At 41.1% G+C, this 17,268-nt stretch overlaps 1 protein-coding gene and 1 pseudogene across 6 annotated transcripts in view; both read left to right on the forward strand.

Annotated features, from left to right (window-relative positions):
• The window catches only part of FRYL (FRY like transcription coactivator), a 279,655-nt gene that overhangs the window by 251,507 nt on the left and 10,880 nt on the right, over positions 1–17,268 (forward strand). For all 6 annotated transcript variants that reach the window (XM_030313899.2, XM_030313898.2, XM_030313897.1 and 3 more), the window contains 5 exons: positions 552–719; positions 7,635–7,885; positions 11,391–11,598; positions 13,324–13,473; positions 14,247–14,345. In XM_030313899.2, the coding sequence (XP_030169759.1) occupies positions 552–719; positions 7,635–7,885; positions 11,391–11,598; positions 13,324–13,473; positions 14,247–14,345 (876 nt within the window). The remainder of the gene's footprint in view (positions 1–551; positions 720–7,634; positions 7,886–11,390; positions 11,599–13,323; positions 13,474–14,246; positions 14,346–17,268) is intronic.
• Positions 15,215–15,329, forward strand: LOC115513176 (annotated as a pseudogene).

Genomic DNA, 17,268 nt, shown 5'->3' on the forward strand with positions numbered 1-17,268 from the left:
ATTCTTTTCCAAGAATATAAACCCACTAATGACAGACTGCCATTACAACAACTTTATTGTCCTAATTCTTCTTGGCTGACTGAAGTTTTGTCATATTTTGGCTTAGAGAAGTGAACAGCCTGTTCAGACTTACGTGCCTGCCCCCCGGTTAACGCTGCTTCTCGCGAAAGCACTGCCTGCCGGGCCCTGGAGCCACAGGGAGGGAGAGAGCCCCCGTCCTCACAAATGCTCACACCGGCTGAAAACACAACATATTACCATAAAAAGTGAATTTGGGTTCACGATGAACGTAGTTATGCGGAGGTCTTCCACTTTGGTAGTTTTTGTTTAGCGAAGCTTAACCTGCATGAATGGATGCAGCTCATGCTGCTGGGTTAGCTGCTCATATTAACAGCATCGATTCTGTCACAGAGTGGGGGGGGGGGGAGGTGATTTTAGGAAGTCAGGCTCTTTCTAACTAAGCCCCCAAAATAAGATACAGAGGCGGTGTGGCTTTTGTGACCATCACTGGCTCACGGATGACTTCCTTATCTTCCCGTTTCTCCTTGCAGTTAAACAGTGATTCTACCGCAGACGAAACACTGCCAGACCATCCCGATGTACTTGTTCAGTCTCAAGATTCCACTGGCAGCGTCTCAACAGAAGAAGTGCTTCAAATCAGAGATGAGACCCCAAGTTTGGAGGCTTCTCTAGATAATGCTAACAGCCAGCTGCCTGAGGTGGGGAGAAATGGGGGCTGGTGCCTGGCCAATCTGGGCTCCTTTTAGCACTCTGTTACATTCCTTGCTTTTCTTTCAAAAGAGTTTTCATCTGATACACTAATTATTTTATTTGTTTCCAGTATTTCTAACCTGTTGGGTTGTTTTAAATGAAATAGTCAAATCTGATGATTTAAAAAAAAAAAAAAAAAAGTTGGCCGATTAAGGAAATGACCCACAGGTTATAAATAATCTTGAGTGTTTTTAATGAGCATTTTGTGCTGCAGAGTGTGATTGAGGTCATTGTCAATGGACAGATGCTTCTCTGGGGTGGTGAGCATCTTCTTTGGTGCTGTATCTTCTTGGAAGGACGGCTTTTATTTTTTCTTCTCTTTTTGCTTTGTGTTTGGGTTTATGTGATTGGTGCTATGATTGGGATTCAGACCTCAGGCCAGCTGTGTTAGCAGTTGGTTAAATGAAACCTTTTTAAAAAAGACGTTGGAACTACTAGTATTACGATTTTTGGAAAGGCCTGTGAGAAGTAAGCCAGATCCCAAGATAATGACTGACCAAAAATAAGTAAGTATTTGTTTTCTTAGTGGTTTTTTTCCCTTAAGATTATTATACTCTTTTTTCTTTCTTTCTTTCTTTTTTTTTTTTTTTAACTATAATTGCTATAGTTCTGTCATATGTGCTTTTATGCTTTGGTAAGTATTAGGGAAATACTACATTTTTTTCAGTGTTAACCAAATTAATGTAATTACTAGATCTCATTATTTTAGTTAGTTGAATTCTCATGTTCTTATTAAGCTTATAGTGTATTTTATATTTTTAACAGTAAACATAGTCTGAAATGAAGGCATTTTGGCATTTAAAATATTTTTTTTAAATGTTTGTGTATTTTTGAGAGAGAGAGAGAGAGAAAGAGAGAGACAGAGTGTGAGCAGGGGAGGGACAGAGAGAGAGGGAGACACAGAATCCAAAGCAGGCTCCAGGCTCTGAGCGGTCAGCACCGAGCTGGATGTGGGGCTTGAACCCACGAACCATGAGATCACGACCTGAGCTGAAGTCGGATGCTTAACCAACTGAGCCACCCAGGCGCCTCTTTTTGGCATTTTAAGTGTATGCCTAGTATGGCTTAAGTTTAGATAATTCAACAAATATTGAGATTCTCTTAGATGCCACACATTGAATTAGATGCTAGAAAGACGAATAAGGCATGGTGACCCTCACTCTCAGAGAGGGAATTGTCAATTGAGAGAGATAGAGAAGGTGTAAAAAAGAAAAGAAAAAAAAAAGCGTTCCATTCCAGTACAAGAAACATAATAACAGCATGTTCGGGGCTTTGTGAAAACTCAGGAGAGACTGATCATCTGTATACCAGGGAGATGGTGGTAAAGGGCAGTCCCGGCAATGGGGACATCGCAGGCAGAGGGACACCATGTGGAAGGACAGGGCAGCGTGAAATAATATGGCATGTTCAGGTAACCGCAGGACATTGAGTACTTCTGAAGAATAAAATGGGAGGAGGAGAAGAGATGGGTAGGGTCTAAGACGAGAAGGGTCCTACATGCCATATTGAAGACGTAGACTTTATCTCAAAATGATCACGAGTCATGAATTGTCATTGAAGAGATACCTGTTACATGACAAGCACTGTACCAGATGCCTAAACGAGAGTACAGGTCATGCAAGCATTCGGTGATTTCACCGATACCCACGGAGCCCCTACTGCATGCTGGTCACTATTCTAGGCCCTGGGCATGTGGTGCCATGTGGAAAAGCCTCCTGGTTTTATGGAGCTTACTTGTAGTAAAAGATATGATAAGCAGGTAAGACAGAATAAATACATCAGAAACTCATCACCCTCTTAGCCGTACTGAGAAAATCTAACAGAAATGTGGAATCGGTGAGGGAGAAAAGGCGGCACTTGAAGTGAAGCCTCAGTGACAAGGAGATGTGGAGGGAGGAAGTCCCAGGCTGAGGGAGCAGCCGTTAAAAAGGCCACGGTGTGTGTGAAGAGCAAGCTGGCCTGTGGGGCTGGATCGCAGTAAACAGGAGCCAGGAGGATGGACGAGGAGAGGGGTGGGCAGATCCTGCAGCCACAGAGCAGGTAGCCGTCAGAGCATTTGAGCAGAAGAGGGACATGATCTGATTGAGTCTGCGTTTTAAAATCTCTTCTTTGGGGGCCGCCTGGGTGGCGCAGTCGGTTAAGCGTCCGACTTCAGCCAGGTCACGATCTCGCGGTCCGTGAGTTCGAGCCCCGCGTCGGGCTCTGGGCTGATGGCTCAGAGCCTGGAGCCTGTTTCCGATTCTGTGTCTCCCTCTCTCTCTGCCCCTCCCCCGTTCATGCTCTGTCTCTCTCTGTCCCAAAAATAAATAGAATTTGAAAAAAAAAATTTTTTTTTTAAAAATAAAATAAAATAAAATCTCTTCTTTGGTGTGGAATACGGAAAGTAGATTCTGGTACCTGCCACATGAAGCCTGCAGTCTAGGCACCTGTCATCAGGAGAGGGTCCATCCAGTCTGGTTTGTGTTCTAGTGAGGTCTCTGTGAGAAGTGTGGAGGCGGGGTGGGAGGAGGCCGAGAGGAGATAAACCAGAAGAACCTTAGATAAGGTAAGGGGGGCCTGAAAGAGTGCATGAAACTTACAAATGTTTCCAGGAGAGACTGGACCAGTTTAGAGATGCACCTTAAGTAGCCTGTATTCCTTTTCGGTTGCTGGGAGGCTTGTGAAGTGAGCCTTAATTCCTTGTTAATAACCTATCGACTGTGTCTGGTTTGGATCATAGCATGTGAAAAGGTCTCATTAGAAACCACGGAAAACAGCCCAGTACTAGAAATACCTTCCTAACAAAAGCAGTGAGGTTAAGGGTTGTGTGTCGTAATTCTGTTTACTTGACAAATGGGAAGTCTTTTATTTTTGGTTATTAAAATAGCTATAATCGGGGCGCCTGGGTGGCGCAGTCGGTTAAGCGTCCGACTTCAGCCAGGTCACGATCTCGCGGTCCGTGAGTTCGAGCCCCACGTCGGGCTCTGGGCTGATGGCTCAGAGCCTGGAGCCTGTTTCCGATTCTGTGTCTCCCTCTCTCTCTGCCCCTCCCCCGTTCATGCTCTGTCTCTCTCTGTCCCAAAAATAAATAAACGTTGAAAAAAAAAAAAATTTTAAAATAGCTATAATCATAGTAAACTACTGATAGAAATTCATGTCATATTTATATTTATTGGAGATAAACTGAAAATTCACATATATTTCCATATATATATTGGAAACTGTTATTTCGGGTGGGACGGTCACTCATCCAACTATATTTGATGGCTTGTTTCCAAGACACTGTAAAGTTCCTGATGATACTTTTTTTTCCTAAAGGAAAAACACTTCACTGTACTAGGTTTATTTCCTTTTCCAGTCGTGGGTTTCATATTCACTGTAAGCTTTGACACAAGTGAATAAGGATGAAGTAGATATTCATAAGCCATAGGATTTCATTTGGAAACAGTTCTGTTAACTTTACAATTATCACCAAAGAATGGCTGTCCAAGGAGAATAGTACGAGTTTGTTTCTGTTAGGTATGCTAGCCTAGTCTGTTTTTCCCTCGTATGCCAGAGAGTGTCAAATGACCTCAAATTGCCCTTTTTAAAAAGGCATGAAAACACCAAGATAATGAAGTAAAACCATAATTCTGTTAACTTCTCCGGATGAGGAGTTAATTTGAATAGGTGAAATACTTTCTGAATTAAAGGGAGAATCCAATCCTAGAGTTGTTTGAGGGTTTTTTCCCCTTCAGTGATGTTAATATCAGGAAGATAAAACAGAACAGGCTGATGTGTTTCATGTCATGACAAACTTTCAGAGCTCAGTTTGCTCCTTTCTTCTCTGGAATGTGTACAAATTACACTCTGAGCTGTTAAGGGATTACTTTCTTCACTTGTATTTATTAGAGAAACCTTCACAGAGGAATTTCTTCTAGTATTTGTAATAGTTTACATACCAGTTCATGGATGACAGAGATTACTCCTTACAGGAAATGAATCTCTGATTTTTTATTTTAATGTTTTATTTATTTTTGAGACAGAGACACAGCATGAGCAGGGAAGGGGCAGAGAGAGAGGGAGACACAGAATGTGAAGCAGGCTCCAGGCTCTGAGCCGTCAGCCCAGAGCCTGACGCGGGGCTCGAACTCACAAACGGCAAGATCATGACCTTAGCCGAAGTCAGATGCTTAACCAACTGAGCCACCCAGGCGCCCCAGGATATGAATCTTTGAATGTAATTGTGTGTGTGGTGTGTGTACACACACACATCATTGTGTAATAAGATAAAGCTCAAGAAAATTTGAGTCTCATAATCTACATATAACAGTGGAATCCATTCCATTAGCCCAAAAGCACTCTCTTCATGAAATCTAAGTGCTATTAGAAAATTTCAGCATGTAGTATACGTTAATAATTACAGGTAAAACATCTATTTTGTAATTGTTATTCAATAACAAATGACAAGCAAATATAGGTATAAAGTAATGAAAAGTGAGGGCATTAAACTAAGAAGTGTGGTGGGTCATCTCAACATGGTATATTCCAGTTGATGTAGAAGGAAAAGTAAATGCTAATAAAATTCTAGGTATAGAAATGCCTCTAACACTGTCACATAAATTATCTTTCCAAATAACTAATGCTTGCCACTTGAATGGCCAATCTTTTTTTTGTTTTTTATTATTATTTTTTTAATGTTTATTTATTTTTGAGAGAGAAAGAGACTGAGCACGAGTGGGGGAAGAGCAGAGAGAAAGGGAGACACAGAATCCGAAGCGGGCTCCAGGCTCTGAGCTGTCAGCACAGAGCCCGGCGTGGGGCTCGAACTCAGAAACTGTGAGATGATGACCTGAACTGAAATCGGAGGCTTAACTGACTGAGCCACCCAGGCCAAATCTTTTTTAAGAACTTCAGATGCAGACAGAGCGTATTGAATATAAGCTTTTGGAATGATTAAGGAATGATTGTACTGTATTATTTAAAAAGTGCTATTCTGTGCAGACTCAGAGTTTGCTGCCTTCTCTGCTTAATAACACCAGGCCAATTTTCCCTTTAACATGTTTTGTGTTTTCCTGCCACATTTCTTTCCTATCTTCTATGTCCTTTTCCCTGAAATGCTGTCTTGGTCAGCTTGGGCCCCTATAACAAAATGTCAGAAGCTGGGCATCTGAAGAAATCTGCTTCTCACTTCCAGAGGCCAGGGAGTCCAAGATCAAGGTGCCAGCTGGTTCATTGTGTGGTGAGGCCTCTCTTCCTGGTAGCTCTTCCTGCTGTGTCCTCACATGGTTAAAAAAAAAAAAAAAAAAAAAGAACTAGCTAGATCCCTGGCCTCTTCTTGTAAAGGCACTCATCCCATTCATGAGGCCCCTCCACTACCCAAAGGCCTCATCTCCTAATACCATCACATTGGGGGTTGGTGTTTCAACATATGAATTTTGAGGGGATAAAAACATTCAGTCCATGACACTATTACTAACCCATCTTTGTCAAAGCCCATCATATGTTGTTTTCTCCAAAGAGACTAGTCTCCATTACCTCAAGCAGATGTGACCTTTCCCTTCTTTGAGTAACAGCAGTCCTTTGTATAGTGCACATAGTATTTACCTTACACTTAATATATGCTATATTACTGTTATTTGCATATTAGCCTAACCCCGTTAGATTGTAAATTAATTGTAGATAACTATTAATTTATCCCAGAGCACCCAGCCCAGAATCTGGTCAAAATCCTTCATTTGTTTTATGTTACAGATGAATTTTACAGATGTATAGACTGAGGCCCATACTAGTCTAAGGTCAGGGGCTCTTTCACTTGCTTTTCATATTTTGGAGGAAAAATTCTACTTTGACCCATGAAGAAGAGTGACTCTGCTGCACAACTAAGTAGTAATTTAGGACCAAGCACAGCAAGGAACTGATCTTTATTCCTACGACGGAGACCATCAGTGCTTATTTTCGCACGGATTAAACTAACATCTGTGCACCTTAAAATTTGTGTCCATACACCCTCATGGTACACATACGCTTTGGAAGTATCTTTCTTTTTCAGGAGTGGTGGTTCATTTATTTAGCCAGTGTGTGTTGGGCTTCCAGTGGGTGCAGGGCATGTGGCAACATTGTTTCAGTCGTGTTGCAGGGAGTAGGAAGGGAAAACAACTGGTGCCTAACATAGGAGTGTATCATCATTTGCCTAGAGTTAGGCGAGTGCAGGCATTCTTTTTGGTGAATGAGCTTGTAATTCATTCAACTTGCAAAGTACGGCAGTCTAAAATTTCCCAGGGTTTGCTGAATTCTAACTCTGTGATGAAGTGTCGTCCTATTACCTGAAAGTAACTCTTCCATCACAAATACTCAGCTCGTTTAGAAACCAGTAAGGGTGCACTTGTTTCAGTTCAGCATCCTCCTGACTGATCAGTACCTGTTCCTGCTTCATGGACAGCCCCACGGGACCAGTGGGTAAACCATTCTGAATTATCTCCCTGCTCCCCCTCACCTTCTGTCCAGAATTCACTGGGTGAAAGAAATTACATTTCAAATAAGTGAGAATGTATAGTAACCATATGTAGAATGAGAATCTGTATGAGAAGTTATTTTACCAAAGAATGTATTTCTAAGTAAACACCTAAATCCTATTACGAGAAAAGTGATCTCCTTGATGTTTCTATGTGGCAATAGGTGATATTTAATTTCAACATTTTTTTAAGCCTGGGACTATTTTTTTTAAACTGTTTTATGTGATCTGAGCCCAGAAACTCCAAAAATTAACCTGTGCAAACAGAATACTACTTCATAAAAAAAAAAAAAAAAGTGTATATTGATGGCAATAGTCATTTATTCTGTGTTGATAAAAACTTTTTAAAAATGTTTTTAAACTTGATTTAAAAATGCGATTGTTTTTACAGGATACAGGTTCAGTGTTAAAGGAGGAACAAGTTCTGACAAGCTTTGAAGATGAAGGGTCATATATAATTCAAGAACAGCAGGATTCTCTCGTGTGTCGAGGGATTCTCAACTTGGAAGACACAGACATGCCAGAGCCCCTGGCTCCTGAGAGCTACCCTGAGTCCATCTGTGAAGAAGATGTCACCTTGGCTTTGAAAGAACTAGACGAAAGATGTGAAGAAGAAGAAGCAGATTTCTCTGGACTGTCTAGGTGAGAATACGGTAACTCGGTCACTACAATGAGGCGGTATTTCCTCTCTCAGCCCCTCCCTAACAGGACCCTCTACTCCAGCTCACATACCTTCATTTCTGTGGTTAGCCTATAATCCTGCTGCCTTCCTTTTAAAATGACTGTGATGGGTTTATTTTTTGTTATTGACCTTCAGTTCACCGAAAGAAAAACAAGTAGGTAATTCTTAAAGCACAGAGAGCAACACTGCATTTAAAAGCGTACCCAAAGCATAAGAGACTGTTAAAAACTGAGAACAAACTGAGGGTTGATGGGGGGTGGGAGGGAGGGGAGGGTGGGTGATGGGTATTGAGGAGGGCACCTTTTGGGATGAGCACTGGGTGTTGTATGGAAACCAATTTGTCAATAAATTTCATATTAAAAAAAATAAATAAAAAACACATTCTGTTAAAAAAAATAAAATAAAATAAAATAAAAGCGTACCCAACACCTATTTTGGCAAAATGGCTAATGGTCGGTTGTTAAGTTAATATTGGGCCCTGGCCAGAGCCAAGTATCAATATCATAGGATGGATTTCTGTAACGCTATACAAAATCTGAAGTATATGCAAAACATTGTTTTACATTTTCCTTATCAGCGGTCAGAGTTGTAAAGTCGGATTTACATAATGAGAAGTGACAACTTCTTAGTACCATCAGATGTTAGAGTATTCCTTTTACATGTTCATGTTCCATGTATTCAAAATACATTATCACAAAGTCTCAAGATTTCCAAAGGGCATTTTCTTCACTCATGAACTCACAAAATGGAATAATCAATTATTACATATAGTTCTTAAAAGAAATCTTGGTGGCTGTTATGAAACCTGTAAACCAAATAGTTCTATAATGATTAGAATTATGATATAATCTCTGTTTTTTTATTTTTTTATTTTTTATTTTTTTTAAATATGAAATTTATTGTCAAATTGGTTTCCATACAACACCCAGTGCTCATCCCAACAGGTGCCCTCCTCAATGCCCATCACCCACCCTCCCCTCCCTCCCACCCTCCATCAACCCTCAGTTTGTTCTCAGTTTTTAAGAGTCTCTTATGTTTTGGCTCCTCCCCCCCACCTTTTTTTTTTTTCCCTTCCCCTCCCCCATGGTCTTCTGTTAAGTTTCTCAGGATCCACGTAAGAGTGAAAACATATGGTATCTGTCTTTCTCTGTATGACTTATTTCTTTTTTTTTTTTTTTTTTTTTTTTTTTTTTTTCAACGTTTTTTATTTATTTTGGGGACAGAGAGAGACAGAGCGTGAACGGGGGAGGGGCAGAGAGAGAGGGAGACACAGAATCGGAAACAGGCTCCAGGCTCCGAGCCATCAGCCCAGAGCCCGACGCGGGGCTCGAACTCACTGACCGCGAGATCATGACCTGGCTGAAGTCGGACGCTTCACCGACTGCGCCACCCAGGCGCCCCTGTATGACTTATTTCACTTAGCATCACACTCCCCAGTTCCATCCACGTTGCTACAAGAGCCATATTTCATTCTTTCTCATTGCCAAGTAGTATTCCATTGTATATATAAGCCACATCTTCTTTATCCATTCATCAGTTGATGGGCATTTAGGCTCTTTCCATAATTTGGCTATTGTTGAAAGTGCTGCTACAAACATTGGGGTACAAGTGCCCCTATGCATCAGCACTCCTGTATCCCTTGGGTAAATTCCTAGCAGTGCTATTGCTGGGTCATAGGGTAGATCTATTTTTAATTTGTATTATTTAAATTTTATAAATATTTGTTGCTTAAAATATTGTTCTTTATAAAGGTATCTAGTTTAATACCCTATCAGTGCATCTATTTCCCCATTCAATTATTTCAAGCTCCTTGATAATTATTTTTATACAAAAATTAATATTTAGTAATCACCAAATATTTCAGAGTTTCCCTCTTACAATAAAAAGCATTCATTTGTATTTCAAGTGTTAATAGAGGTTTTGTTTTTTTCTTAAGTAAGGCTCCACGCCCCATGTGGGGCTTGAACTCCTCACCCCAGCATCAAGAGTTGTATGCTCCTCTGCCTGAGCCAGTCAGGCGCCCCCTCAAGTGATAATAGGGTTTCAACATCTACCACACAGAAGGAGACATTCACTCCCAGTACATCAAGAATGTTTTCCCATATTTGAAAGTGTACATTCGGATATTAACAATGTTGGTGACACGGCTTGTTCGCATTACCGATTTGGATGGCAGTAGCTATGCGGTCACTCGTTCATTCGTCATACGCAAGTTCGTCGATGCCAGATACTCAACTATTGGGCTTCCTAAAAGGTTGAAGCCAAAATCATTGGCCTTGGCCCTGTATTGAAGCTGAAACAGATATAGAGGGATGATTACTTAAGCTCACAAGACACATTTTGTTAAAGTCAATCACCACAGCGACCTTGTAAAAATATACTGTTTTGAGGTATAGCTTAAGTTGCCACTTCAAATGCCTGCTTTATTTTGATCTTTGGCCCATCTTTACCCAGACGCCTCTCTTCCACATGAATTGCTCTGCAATTTCTGCAAAGCCTTCAGAGCTCATTGCAATGTGAAACATGCAATTCTGAGACCCTGAGTGACACTCTACTGAGTGTCTGACTCAAATATCTCTTCACAGTCCATATAAAGGACCTAAGCGAGCCTTTGACCAACCAAATAGCCAAAACCCCTTTACATGTTATCACCATCAGTTTGGACCTGTTCAATCAAAAAGCCTCCAAAATTGACCATTTAAAATGAAAGTATTCTGAGGCTCCTGGGTGGCTCAGTTGGTTAAACATCTGGCTTCAGCTCAGGTCATGATGTCATAGTCCATGAGCTCGAGCCCCATGTCGGGTTCTGTGCTGACGGCTCAGAGACTGGAGCCAGCTTCAGATTCTCTGTCTCCCTCTCTCTCTGCCTTTCCCCCACTTGTGCTCTCTCTCTCTCTCTCTCTCTCAAAAATAAATAAACATTAAAAATAATAAAAAAATAAAGTGAAAGCATTCTTTTTTATTTGTTTGAGAGAGAGAGAGAGAGAAAGAGAGCGCATGTGCATGGGGGAGGGGCGGAGAGGGAGGGAGAGAGAGAGAATCCCAAGCAGGCTCCACACTCACAATGAGTGTGAGCCCCATTGCAGGGCCCAAACCCCTGTGAACCGCGAGATCATGACCTGAGCCACGATCAAGAGTCAGATGCTTAACTGAGCCGCCGAGGCGCCCATAATATGAAAGCATTCTCATCTGAATTATTCACAGAAGCTACTGAAATTAATCCATTCCCCTGGCATATTCTAGGACTTGGTTTGCTTTGAGGTCGTTACATGAAATTAAGTTTCTAATTCCAGAGATGCCACGTAGAAAGAACACAGAGATCTGCTTATTTGGACTCTCTTAGGAAGTTTAGGCGGTTGTACGTTTCCTAAGTCAATGCATGCGTTTGAATACACACGGTCTGTGTTGGATGCCTTCAACTATTTTCAGATGGTGTCGTGATTACTGTGATATTTGTATTAACAGTCAAGATGAAAAAGAGCAAGATGGCTTTCCAGAAGTCCAGACCTCCCCTCTGCCATCACCATTTCTTTCTGCCATAATAGCTGCCTTTCAGCCGGTTGCATATGACGACGACGAAGAAGCCTGGCACCGCCACGTCAGCCAGATGCTGTCTGACACCGACGGGTCCTGTGCAGTGTTTACTTTTCACGTGTTTTCCAGGCTGTTTCAGGTCCGTGAGGCTCACGGTTTTCTGAATTTATATCAACAGTTACTTGATAAGGTTTTGGTGTTTTGATCTAAAGTCTGTATCTCACCTTCTGTTTTCTATTTTTACGTTATTTTATTTGTTTTAGCGTCTCAGGTTTTCATATGCCCACTGATTTTCTTCAAAAAAAAAAAAGTTCTCCCCAAAGATGGTGATATTATTTAAATTTATATTGTGACACTGTAGTAACTGCTGGTAATTTACGCAGTGACGAGTACAGATCCCTCCCTTCAGGCAACTAAAGCACAACTTGGAAGCGGCATCTGATAAATTCTCTGCAGGAGGGGGGACACCAGAAACATAGTCCCTGCCTTCCAAGAGCTTACAGTCAATATCACACAAGTTTATACTTAAGTACTAAATTAATTAACAATTTTGTGTCTCGGCACACCTTAAAAATTTTAGCTAAGGTTGCTTCCAACTGTGAAAATAATGACATGAGCTAACATTGCAGTGCGTGATAGGCATTGTGCTAGGTCCCTTACATCATTTACTTCTTGTAACACACCTGTGAAATGTACATGTATTTGGAGCATTCTGTAGCTGGGGAAACTAAGGCACCAAGAAATGCCATTTAAGTCCTCATCCGCTGAACTGTGTACCGCTCTTCTTCTTGACCTAAGCAAATGCTGCCCATCTGGGAAGACCTAGCTAAGGACGTATTCTCACTGCAGCTTTCCCACCTATGGCAACCGCCAGCCTCTCCCTCCCGGAAGTTCTTTACGCTCATTGGCTGGAGCATTTGTTTTATTCTGGACTTTTGCCCTGCTCCTTGGTTTCCTATTTAGTAGTTTTTTCTTTCCAATGATATTGTTTCCTGATGCCTGAGACTGTAGCTGATGCTTTTATTGTGATTAAATCATAACGACACCCAACAGTGCAACACATGCCCATGTAGGCACATGTTATCCTATAACTATGCCATTGACAATATAGTCTCATTCACTGAGTGCTCATTGTGGGTAAGGCACGATTGGATTATTTTATGTTAATGAGTATTCTTGAGTTTTGAGAAGATATTACCCCTAATGCATATGTATGACTTTAATTAAATCCGATGGCAGCTCAGAGCCCAGGACAGTAAACCACATTTACTGAAAGTTTCTTTCAGGTAGAGCATTAGAAGAGCTACTTCTCCAGACATGTAAGGACTTTATTCCCCGTGATGTGCAGCATGTATTCCTTCTGTCTCTCCCAATGAAAGAAATCTCAGGAATGGGGAGATGAATGGCATGTATCATTAGTTTCTTTTTCTAAGTAGTGCTGTTTTGTAAATCTTTGATCATTTTGTGAAATTAACGTTTCCAAAGAAAAGCCTAAAAACATGGATTTACAGATCAGTTATTAGAATGCTGTATATCACTACGACAGTGATTTTATTTATTGATTTAAGTTTATTTATTTTGAGAGACAGAGAGAGAGAGGGAGAAAGCATGAGCTGAGGAGGGACAGAGAGAGACAGAGAATCCCAAGCAGGCTCCACACTGTCAGCACAGAGCCCGACACAGGGCCCAGACTCCCGAACCACGAGACCAAGAGGCAGACACTTAACCAACTGAGCCACCCAGGCGCCCCACTACAATAATGATTTTAAGAGAAAAGTTTGCCCTGATTACAAATGATGCTGGTTAAAGATGAAAAGGGCCTTCTTATGAAATACTAAATATTTTTTTACGCTTTTTTCCATAGACAATTCAGAGAAAGTTTGGAGACATAACTAATGAGGCAGTCAGCTTTCTTGGTGAGAGTCTGCAACGCATTGGTACCAAATTTAAAAGTTCACTGGAAGTGATGATGATGTGTTCAGAATGCCCAACAGTCTTTGTGGATGCTGAAACAGTAAGTATTTTTTTAAGTTTGCTTATTTATTTTGAGAGAGAGTGCACATGTGTGAGCAGGGGGAGGGGCAGAGAGAGAATCTCAAGCAGCCTCCGTGCTGTCAGCACAGAGCCCAATGGAGGGCTCGATCCCACAAACCGTGAGATACCTGAGCCAAAATCAAGAATGAGGTGTACAGGTTTATATTTTCAATTTGACTATAAATATCCAGCAAAATATAATTCCGGTGTATTATATGCAGTGACTTGTGACTCTGATTCTGACCCCTCCCTCTCATCACTCTTCAGAGTCATAGATGGGAAGCTAGAAAGTCATGCTCTAGAGATAGGTACTTTCCCTCTGATTCTTGAATAACCGTGGTAGGAGAGGGCTAGACCTACTCCCATGAAGAAACCAGGGCCCCTTGGTCTTCCCATTTTGTTTTAAAACACACTCAGAGATTGTGTATTAAGATATTCAGAGAATTAAGGTTTAACAAGCTTCAAAAGTTTACCTTTAAAGGTATATACCGGTCTGACATGCCATTTCTCACCTAAAGCAGTTTTTGAAAGCATTTGAAGGTATGGTCATCCTTGGTGGCACCCCAGAAATCCCCCTGTATTCCTACTCTTTCAGTGAAAGGTCAGCCCTCGGTATGGGACAGAGCGAAGTAAGGGACACTGGCACGAAGTCGGGCCAAAAACCAGCTATCAGAAATTCCATGATCCAAAAGTTGTCGGTCTCATGACTGTGATCAGAAATGATAACCTGGACCAATGTTTCTGATTTGACAGCTGACGTCATGCGGTTTGCTGCAAACACTCAAGTTCAGTGTTTTGGAGTTGCAAGAGCATCTGGATACCTACAATGCCAAAAGAGAAGCAGCTGAGCAGGTCAGTCTCTTCACCACGTGAAAACGAGTTTGCTTTTGACCCCGGAAACGTGCATTTGGCAGCTGAGTAGCCCAGATAGAAGAGGTCCTCTCGGCACTTGCCTCAGGGTTCTACTGAGAATTATGGGGCCTCTGGAACTCTGTGTTCAGTGGGTTCCTATCTGTAGCTCTTAGAAACCAGCCCTCTAAGAACCTGAGAACACGGTGGAAAACTGCAGCGTTTTAAAAAGCTCAATGTGGAGACCACATAGCTGCTGTCAACATTGCAAGTGGGGAAAGAAAAGCTGTACTTCTTGGAGAATGCATTATGGTATCGTGATCTAAGAAATCTGTAACCAGTGACAAAGCTGGGACCTTTTTTCCAGCGCTGTGGACGTGGGCAAGCAAAGGGAAGAATAAGCATGTAGTCGATTGTAGATACTACTTGCAGGGAAGTGTTTCTTCAGCTCCAATCTGGCCCTGCAGAATAGCAGTAGTTCTGTTCCCTCAGAGTAAATGTTTTCAATTAGCAGGGGCAGAAAACCTTTAAAAGTTTTTTTCACACAAACTGTATACAGTAGGCATTTTTTTCCTAGAATAGATGGATCTTCCATTAATTAGTATTTTTTTTTAATTTTTTTTTCAAAGTTTTTATTTATTTTTGGGACAGAGAGAGACAGAGCATGAACGGGGGAGGGGCAGAGAGAGAGGGAGACACAGAATCGGAAACAGGCTCCAGGCTCCGAGCCATCAGCCCAGAGCCTGACACGGGGCTCGAACTCACGGACCCCGAGATCGTAACCCGGACCGCGAGATCGTGACCTGGCTGAAGTCGGAGGCTTAACCGACTGCGCCACCCAGGCGCCCCAGTAGTATTAAACATTACGTGTAGCGCTCGCTTCAGCAGCACGTATACTGAATTGGAACCATCCAGAGAAGATTCGCAGGATTGGCATGGCCCCTGTGCCAGGAGGACATACAAATTCATGAAGCGTTCCATCGTTTTTGGAATATTACTCAGTCATAAAAACAGGATGAAATCTTGCCACCTGCAGTGACGTGAGCTAGAGAGTATTATGCTAAGTGAAATAAGTCAGTCAGAGAAAGACAAGTACTGTATGATTTCCTTCGTCTGTGGAATTTAAGAAACCAAACAAATGAACAGGGGTCAAAACAGGCAAACCAAGAAAAGATTCTAATGGCAGAGAACACGCTGGTGGTTGCTGGAAGGGAGGTGGGTGGGGGATGGGCTAAATGGGTGATGGTATTGAGAGCCCTTCCTGTGATGAGCACCAGTTGCTGTATAGAAGTGATGAATCACCAAATTCTAGATCTGAAACTAATTTAAAAAATTTTTTTTGATTAAAAAAAGTATCCCATGTAAAGGCCTAGGAAAAGTATAAAACCTGTCTCTTATTCCCTTAGTATATGAGGTAAGAATATAAGGCACAGATACTGGATATGAATAATTAGCAACAAAAGGAAAGTGTCAGTTTATAGCTATAGATAAAGTATTGGCAATGACAGAGACTCTGCAGAATTGTGCAGATCTAACAGACCAGATGCCATATACTGTGACTTCCAAAGAGAGGTCACTTTGGGCTATTAAGGAAAACTTCATGGAATAGAGATCTGACCTTAGGCCTTGACGAGATGGTAATTTTAGATTGGGGGATTCTTTCAGGGCAAGAACATGCTATAGGAAAATACTTCTATTAAGAGCTTTCTCCCCTTATAAGGGAGGAAGGAATCTTACATTTGGACTGAAAGAATTGCAGATTGGTAAAGAGGAAAGAGTTTTCAACATCAGGGCAGTATCGGGCAAGATCTGGTCATCTTACAAATATAGTAGTCCGCCCCTTATCCACAGGGGATACATTCTAAGACGCCCACTGAATGCCTGGAACCATAGATAGTACTGGAACCCTATGTATACTGTGTTTTCTCCTGTACGTGATGAAATTTAATTTATAAAGTAGGCACAGTAAAAGACTATAAAATAGAACGATTATAATTATATATTATATATATTATGTATTATATTTATATAAATTTATATATTTGTATAAATATATAATATATAATATATAATTATTAAATTAAATATATTTATATTAATATAATTTATATATTTATATGGTTTATATAATATATATTTATATAATGTATAATCAATATATATTATAATTAAATATATAATTATATATAATAATTATAAAATAGAACGATTATAACAATAGACTGTAATAGAAGCTGTGTGCATGTGGTCTCTTTTTCTCTCAAAATATCTTCTTGTACCATACTCACCCTCACTGTTGTGATGTGAAATGATAAAATGCCTTCCTGATGAGACGGAGAGATGAAAGACGCAGGCATTATGACGTAGCGTTAGGCTACTGTTGACCTTCTGACAACAGTTCAGAGGAGGATAGTCTGCTTCTGGACTGCCCTTGACTTTGGATAACTGAAGCCACAGAGAAGGGCGGGGTACTGTAACACTGCCATGTGTGTTCTTGTACCTGTCTTTTGTGTACTTAGGTCCACTGTCGAGTATCTAGGAGTAGAATTGCTGGGTCATGGGGCATACACACGTTCAACTTTAGCAACTTCTACCCATCCAGCTTTCTACAAGATGGTGTTTCAGTTTGTAATCCATGAAGAAGTGTGTACAAGAGTTACTGTTGCTTCCTATCTTTGCCACCACTTGTTACTTCCAACTTTTAAATTTTTGGTCATTCCGTCTAAATCATTTTGTGTCTTCAGAAACCTTTTCTGAAGATTTCTAAGTCATTTGTGTCTTCCGAAACCTTTGCCTTCCCTAGACGCTGCAGAAAATCATGGCTTTCTGCATCCGTGCCCCTTTACAACATGGCTTTGCTGTTCCTTCCATCAAGAGATGAGGTCTGTTTCCCCACTTCTGAAGTCTGAGATGTCCTTCTCTTTTT

Source organism: Lynx canadensis, chromosome B1 (assembly GCF_007474595.2).
Source record: "Lynx canadensis isolate LIC74 chromosome B1, mLynCan4.pri.v2, whole genome shotgun sequence".
Lineage (NCBI taxonomy): Eukaryota > Metazoa > Chordata > Mammalia > Carnivora > Felidae > Lynx > Lynx canadensis.